The sequence below is a fragment of the Leopardus geoffroyi genome, chromosome D1 (assembly GCF_018350155.1).
Source record: "Leopardus geoffroyi isolate Oge1 chromosome D1, O.geoffroyi_Oge1_pat1.0, whole genome shotgun sequence".
In the NCBI taxonomy this organism is placed as follows: Eukaryota; Metazoa; Chordata; class Mammalia; order Carnivora; family Felidae; genus Leopardus; species Leopardus geoffroyi.
In genome coordinates, this window is record NC_059329.1 from 100,581,523 (window position 1) to 100,589,368 (window position 7,846).

The 7,846-nt window shown below is 37.3% G+C and overlaps 1 protein-coding gene across 1 annotated transcript; it reads left to right on the forward strand.

Annotated features, from left to right (window-relative positions):
• Nucleotides 1–6,655: 6,655 nt before the first annotated feature.
• LOC123602621 (olfactory receptor 4A47-like) lies at nucleotides 6,656–7,567 on the forward strand. Its single transcript, XM_045487079.1, has one exon. It carries the CDS (start codon nucleotides 6,656–6,658, stop codon nucleotides 7,565–7,567), a length of 912 nt encoding a protein of 303 aa, XP_045343035.1.
• The last annotated feature ends 279 nt before the right edge of the window (nucleotides 7,568–7,846 follow it).

Sequence of the window (7,846 nt, forward strand, 5' to 3'; positions counted from 1 at the left end):
AAATGAAATAGTAAGTTTACATTTAAATAAGATAATACAAGTTTAACATTACAATAAGTTTACAATGAAGTTAAACAGGTTTAAAATAGCATAGTTATAAAACAAAAGTCAGTTATGATTTTCAAGAAGATTCAATTAGAGAAGATTAAGGAAATTTACCTCTTCCGAGCGCTGAGAACTGTTATCCCCTACCGGGTCTTGACATTTAACATTGGGTACTGCTTCCATTTTCCACCTGTATGACATATCCCTTCTAGAAGTCTGCTGTTAATCCTCCATGACCCCTGAAATGCTGCCTAGCACTTTTCTGTAAGAAAACCATCTCTTTGAGGAAGTATATGACTTATTTCTTTGCTGAGCATCCATATGGCCATCTGCAAACCCCAGCACCATGACATCATCACGAGTGACAGGGATATGGCTTCCTCTTTCAGGTGGCATGTGCTAGAGACTTTGTCCCAGCAGCCATTTAGGTCCTCTTCACAGTGTAGCTGTGTGTGTGTGGCCCCAATGTCATAGACCATTTGTGTGTGATGTAAACCCGTTTTTGAAAGTTGTCTGCATGGACCCAATCATACCCTTGGTCTCTTTGTTGCTGTCGACAGTGGGTTCATTGACCTGTTAACATTTTCTTCTTGATGGTCTCATAGGTGGTCATCTTCTACTACTCTTGCTCCCTGAAGACCTATAGCTTCAAGAGGAGACACAAAGCCATGTCCACCTGTGTCCCTCACGTCACTGTGGTGGTCTTAGTATTGTGTCCGTATATTTATATATTTGCACCCAATCACCACCTTTCCACTGATCAAGTTGTGGCTGGGTTGTATACCACAGTAACCCCCTTGTTAAACTTCTTAAACCTGTGCATTCAGAAATTTGGAGGTGAAAAATGCCGTGAGGAAGTTCTGGAGGAAAAAAGGTAACTGAGAGATATCTGTAACTTTATTAAATGTTGGTCTCTTTAATGGAAAAGGGAAAAGAAGATAATTTCTGTGGTGCAGAGGCACATGAACACTATTTGTCCCAAGTATGTTTATTTTGTTATATAGGTACTGTGAGGAAAGGTCCAGGCAGGAAATTATTTATCATTGTAAAAATAGCGTATTTAGACTTATGTATGTCTAATTGATTGTCAAAGTTTAACGTACTATCCGAATTAGAGTTCTTGTAAATGCAGATTATCAGGACACAGCTCTGGAGATTTTCGTTTACTAGCTTTGTTGTTGAATGACATACTACTTTCTAAAGAGGTGTACGTAAAGCCAAAGAGTTCTGCATGTACTCTTGCTATTGTGCTGTGCTTTGTGTTGACCTGATGCACCTTTTAATGAAGTCAACTTAGTTTTTACACTTAGTTTTTAACTTGTAGTAAAATACAAATAACAAACTTGCAGTTTTAGCCATTTGTAAGTGCATAGTTCAGGGGCGTTGAGTTAATTCACATTGTCATGATAGTTAAGTTAATTCGTCTTGGTTACGCAAACACAAGCACCATTTGTCTCCAAAGCTTTTTCATCTTCCCAGATTGAAATTCCACACTCATTAAACATTAATTCTCTATTTCCCTTTCTCTGGGCCTTAGAAGATACCATTCTACTTACTTTCTGTCTATGAATTTGGCTACTTTAAGCACCATATGTAAGTGGAATCATATGTTAAATTGTCTTTTTGTGACTATCTTTTTTCACTTAATAAGTGAATGTATGTGTTAGCATGTGTCACAATTTCCTTCATTTTTAAGGGTGAATAATAACCCGTTGTGTACATAAACCTTACACTGTTTATACATTTATCTGTCAGTAGACACCTTGGCTGCTTCTACTTTCTGTCTATTATGAATTATAGTGCCATGAATATAGATATAGAAATATCTGTCTGAGACTGTGGTTTCCATGATATTGTGTATATACCCCAATTGTGGATCATATAATAATTTTTTGCTTAATTTTTTTGGAACTACCATAACATTTTCCATAGCAGCTACATCATTTTACATTCCCACCAGAATGCACGGTTGTTCCCATTTCTCCACTTTCTTACATGTGTTGTTATCATTACATTTTGTGGTAATAGCTCTCCCGTTGGATATGAAATGGTATTGCACTATGGTTTTGAAGCGCCTTTCCTAAGAAAAATGATTAATGTAATGTAAGCACATCTTTTCATGTGCTTATAGGGCATTCATGCGTCTCTTCTGGAGAAATGTCTACTGAAGTCCTTTTCTCATTAAAAAAATTTTTTTTAATGTTTATTTATTTACTTTGAGATGGAGAGAGAGCAAGTGGGGGAGGGGCAGAGAGAGGAGGAGAGAGAGAATCCCAAGCATGCTCTGCGCTCTCAGGCGCTGGCACTTTTGCTGTAAGAAAACCATCTCTGTCAGGAAATACACGACTTAAGTCTTTGCTGAGCATCCATGTGGCCATCTGCAAACCCCTGTACTATGACATCATCATGAGTGACAGGGATATGGCTTCCTCTTTCAGGTGGCATGTGTGAGAGGCTTTGTCCTTGCAGCCACTCATGTGAGACTCGAACTCACAAACTGTGATATCATGACCTGAGCCTTAATCAAGAGTTGGATGCTTAGCCTACTGAGGCACCCAGGTGCCCCCCTTTGCTTGTATTTCATCAGGTTCTTTTATTTTTTGAGATGCAGTACTTCTTTATATAGTATTGATATTAATACCTTATCAAATATATCATTTGCAAATATTTTCTCTCCTTTGTGGGATACCTTTTCAGTCTGTTGATAGTGTCTTTTGGTGTATAAAAGTTCTTAAATTTGATAAAGTAATTTATGCATTTTTTCTTTTCTTGCCTGTGGTTTTGGTGTCCTACCCGTGAAATTATTGCCAAACCCAAAGTTATGAATTTTTCTTTCACGTTTTCTTCCAAGAGTCTCATAGTTCTGTCTAGTAGTTGAGGTCTTTGTTCCATTTTAAGTTAATTTTTGTATATGCTGTGCATTAAGGGTTCAGTTTCATTTTTTTTTGTGGATATCCAGTTTCACAGCACCATTTTTTTTAACCACCTGTCCTCTCCCCATGAATGTTCTTGTCACCTGTTGACAATCATTTGAAGACATATGCAAAAGTTTATAGGCTCTGTATTTTATTTCATTGTTATGTCCATCTTTATGCCAACATCATACTGTTTCGATTACTGTAGCTTTGTAATAAATTTTAGAACCAGGAAGTCCTCAACTGTTTGTTTGTTTCCCAAGGTTATCTTGGCTGCATTGAGTTTCCACCAGAATCTTAGGATGGATTTATTTATTTCAACAAAAAACTTTTTTTTTTAAATTTTGGTAGGGATTGCATTCAATATGTAGATTACTTTAGGTAGCGTTAACATCTTAATAACATGAGCCACATCAGTCCTTGCCATTTATTTGTGTCTTCTAGATTATTTTTCAGCAACATTTTGTAGTTTTTCATTGTACAAGACTTTTGCTTCCTTGTTTAAGTTTCTTCTCAAGTACTTTGCTCTCTTTGAAGCTATTGTAAATGGAAGTATTGTCTTAATTCCCTCTATGGGTTGTCATTGGTAGCACAGAAATTCAGCGTCTTTCTGTGAAAACAAAACAAAACAGAACAGAACAACCCAAACCAGAAAACTCCCAACAAATTGGGTGTAGAAGAAATGTACCTCAACATAAGAAAGGCCACGTATGACTGATCCACAGGTAACATCACACTCAACAGGGAAAGGTTGAAAGCTTTCCCAATCAGGAACAAGATGAAAGTGCCCATGATCACCCCTCCTTTTCAACATGGCACTGGGATAAAAGTCCCTGTGACATTTTTAGTGACATGAGGTTATTTTGCTTACTTAATTTTTACTAAATTTTACTATAACAGTTTTTCTGATGGTAGCCACTTTCTATCCTGTGGATCTCAGCTTAAGCATCAACTTTGAAGAAAGGCCTTCCCTGGTCACCTTCTCCATAGTAGAATTCTCTCTGAGTACCCTGTTTGCTCTCTTATTAGCACTGATGAAGACTGTAATTAGCTTACTAAATTGTCCCCTTATTTACTGTCTGACTTTATTATGAGAATATAGGCTTCATTCAGGAAGGACCTTATACATGATATTTCCCATCGTTAATTGCTGGATCCTCACTCTTAGTACATTTCCTATCATTAAAGAGTTGCTCCATATAAGAAAAATACTCAAACAAAAAAACTTGAATAGTGATTACATTAAAATTTATGAATAAATATTTAAAATATGTAACAACACTTCTAGGCAGAGTTAATTGAGTATTAAATAAAATGAAGGAAAAACATTATATGACAAGTGGGGAAATATATGATAAATTAATCTTTACTGGAACAAAATAACGGCTGAAATTTTATTCTTGACTGGCAAAGGTCTCATAATGGTTTTAAAGCTTTTTTTGTTTTGTTTTGTTTTTGCTCCATGTTATATCTTATAGGCCTTCATTATGTGATTTAGCCTAGTAGTATCTTACGTTTAGATGTGCTTTCAAACTTTTGTGAAAATCTGAGTGAATTATGTAATTAAGCAAGAATCAGTCTTGGACATTTTCCAATCCTATAACTTAATGAAGAATGTGGTCAGAAGGGATGAAATGTCCAGTTATCTTTGCCTGTATGGGGCAGAAGATGCTAGAACTGATAACATTTTCAGGAGGTCCTTCTTAGGCTTAAAATATTGCTTAAGAAAAAGTACAAGGGTGTCTCTCAAATTTCAAGTCAACTATTCTGCCCAAACCAATACTATAGAATGATAAGGACTCACTAGCTGAATGGTATTTTCTATTTAGAAATTAGTGGGAAAGAAATTACCTGAGAAGGTCTCCTTGGGAAATGGCTGGTGGCTCTTTCCTTATGTAAGGATAGGAATTCCTTGTCTTTTTGATAAATTATCCTAATGCGATCAATTTTTGTTTTTCTGTGTAGACCATGAAATTCCTAGGATGTAGTCTACAGTGCAAATAAAAACAACGTTCTGAATAAGAAGGAGACTCCACAGGGAAAATGGATAGACAGTTGATTGAAAGAAAATATATCCTCATGTAATAATGCAACTTTTTGTCCTCTCTTGTCAAAGTGGATGACAGAGGAAATCCAGGTGGTTGGAAATGAGTAAAAAGTGTTCCTTCAGATTGTGGATTTGCCTTCACAAGATAAGACTAACAGTAAATAGTGGAAACCAGCTTTTGCTATTGTGTTGACTACTTTATTATGTAAAAGTGAGCTCACTTTGAGATAAAGAAAACTTTCATTCCAATTCTAATTTTATCACTTAAAAATGGGTGACCTTGGGAAAATTAATTAGATGATCTGATGAGCCTCAGTTTGTTTAACTGTGAAATGGGGATTATAATTCCTGTTACTGTAAGATGAACTGTGATTCATTAAGTTGTGAGTGTGTGATTGGAATCCACTGTAGGCATTGTGAGCAGTGGAGTAATAGATCAGAATCATATTTAAAAAGGATCATTTTTAAGTTGCATCAAGAGAATCAATTGATGGAAGTCAGAATGAAAGGGGAGGGACAAGGCTAGTGTGGTGGGACATAAGAAGTGGGGAGGGGAGGGAAATGATTAAATTTGTGATATATACATATATTTTTAAATGTTTATTTATTATTGAGAGAGAGAGAGAGAGAGAGACAGAGAGAGAGAGAGAAAGAGAGCGTTGGGGAGGGCAGAGAGAGAGAGTGGGAGACACAGAATCTGAAGCAGGCTCCAGGCTCCAAGCTGTCAGCACAGAGCCCTACGTGAGGCTTGAACTCACAAACTGTGAGATCATGACCTGAGCTGAAGTTGTATGCTTAACTGACTGAGCTCCCCCCAACCGGTGCCCCAAATTTGTGATATATTTTAAAGGAGGTTAAAGATGAAGAGATCAATATGTGATATAAGAGCAAGAAAACAAGAAGGGCACTGTGATATTTTTTGTCTGAGCAATGACATGGAAGATGGTTCCATTTAATGAGGTGGGGACCACCTATGTTTGTTGCTGAAAAGTAAAAAATTGGTTTTATAAGTCCTGAACTGATACCCAATTGGAGATGTCCAAAGTTAGAGATGTTGCATATATGAAGTCAAGGGAGAGACACAATAGTGGAATGCTTCCACATTTATTGGTCAGGAAAATGGGGCATATCCAACCAGGGAAGTGACCTTCCATTCCTAATTTGATCCATTCAATTTGAATATGTCAATTACCTTAAATCGGTCTCAAATATTTTACTTTTGTGACTTTATAAACTGTGCATCTTGTCGTGAATTCCCTTGTTCTCTTTTCTTGTCCTTCCATTTTCCCTTTAAAAGTCAGCTAAAGCCTTGTTTTCTCTGGGAAGTCTTCTCTGATTGCATTTACTCTTTGGTTGATATATTCTTACCCATGGTCTTTGCATTGTGTAACCCTTTTCATAATATTTTTATTACATTGATGTGATTATTATGTATTTATCACTGAGTATATGAAAGCATGGCTTAGTCAACTTGGAAACCGCGACATCTATGAAACACTCCACAAACACGTAGTCCTTCTACATTCTTTAATTGAATTAATCAATAAAAAATTAATCTTATAATGCATTTAAGTGTCCCCCCCCACCCCCGCCTTGTTTTGTAGATCACCTGCTTCTAATGTGAGAAGTCAGCTCCTATGCAGACTGGATGGCATCCAGAAACAATGTAACCCACTTTGTCCTCTTGGGCCTCACACAGGATGGAAAGGAACACAAGGTCCTTTTTATTATATTCTTGCTCTTCTATATTTTGACCGTGGTGGGCAACCTGCTCATTGTGGTGACTCTAGCTGTCAGTAAGACCCTGGGCTCAACTATGTACTTGTTTCTTGCTAACTTATCTTTTATGGATGTCATTTATTTCTCTACTATTTCCCCCAGATTGATTTCAGACTTGTTGTTTGGGAAAAACTCCATATCCTTCCAATCTTGTATGACCCAGCTATTTGCAGAGCACCTTTTCGGTGGATTAGAGGTCATTCTTCTTCTGGTGATGGCTTATGACCGCTATGTGGCCATCTGTAAGCCCTTGCGTTATTTGGTTGTCATGAGGCAAGAGGTGTGTGTTATGTTGCTGGTAGGGTCCTGGGTTGGAGGTTTTCTGCATTCAGCCATTCAAGTTAGCACGATTTATAGTCTCCCATTCTGTGGTCCCAATGTCATTGATCATTTCATCTGTGAAATGTACCCCTTACTGAGACTTGCCTGTACTGACACATATGTCATTGGCCTGTTAGTGGTGGCCAACGGAGGGATGATGTGCACAATTGTGTTTGTGCTCTTGCTCATCTCTTATGGTGTCATCTTGCACTCTCTAAAGAACCTTAGTCCGGAAGGGAGGCGGAAAGCCCTCCAGACCTGTGGTTCCCACATCACTGTGGTGGTCTTCTTCTTTGTGCCCTGCATTTTCATGTACGTGAGACCTGCTAAGACCTTCCCTATTGACAAATCAGTGAGTGTGTTTTATACAGTCATAACCCCCATGCTGAACCCCCTGATCTACACTCTGAGAAATTCTGCGATGACAAATGCTATAACGCAGCTGTGGAGGAGAATGTGAACATGAAGTAGTGAGTGAGTGTATCATCCCTCATGAAGGGAGTAACTTAGCATTAGGGCCAGTCTTCTCAAGTGTTGAAGTCCTTTTTACTGTAAATGTATTTACTGTTGGAGTCAATAAATAATCTGCAATGAAAACATAAGTGAAATACAGAGTTACGCTAATTCATAATTAGTTGCTCCATTTACTTTTATTACTCTTATTTTCATTCTTAATTTTATTTCTATTCAGTTTCTTGTCTTTTATTTATATTCTTTTCATCGTTAAAATATTTGTTGC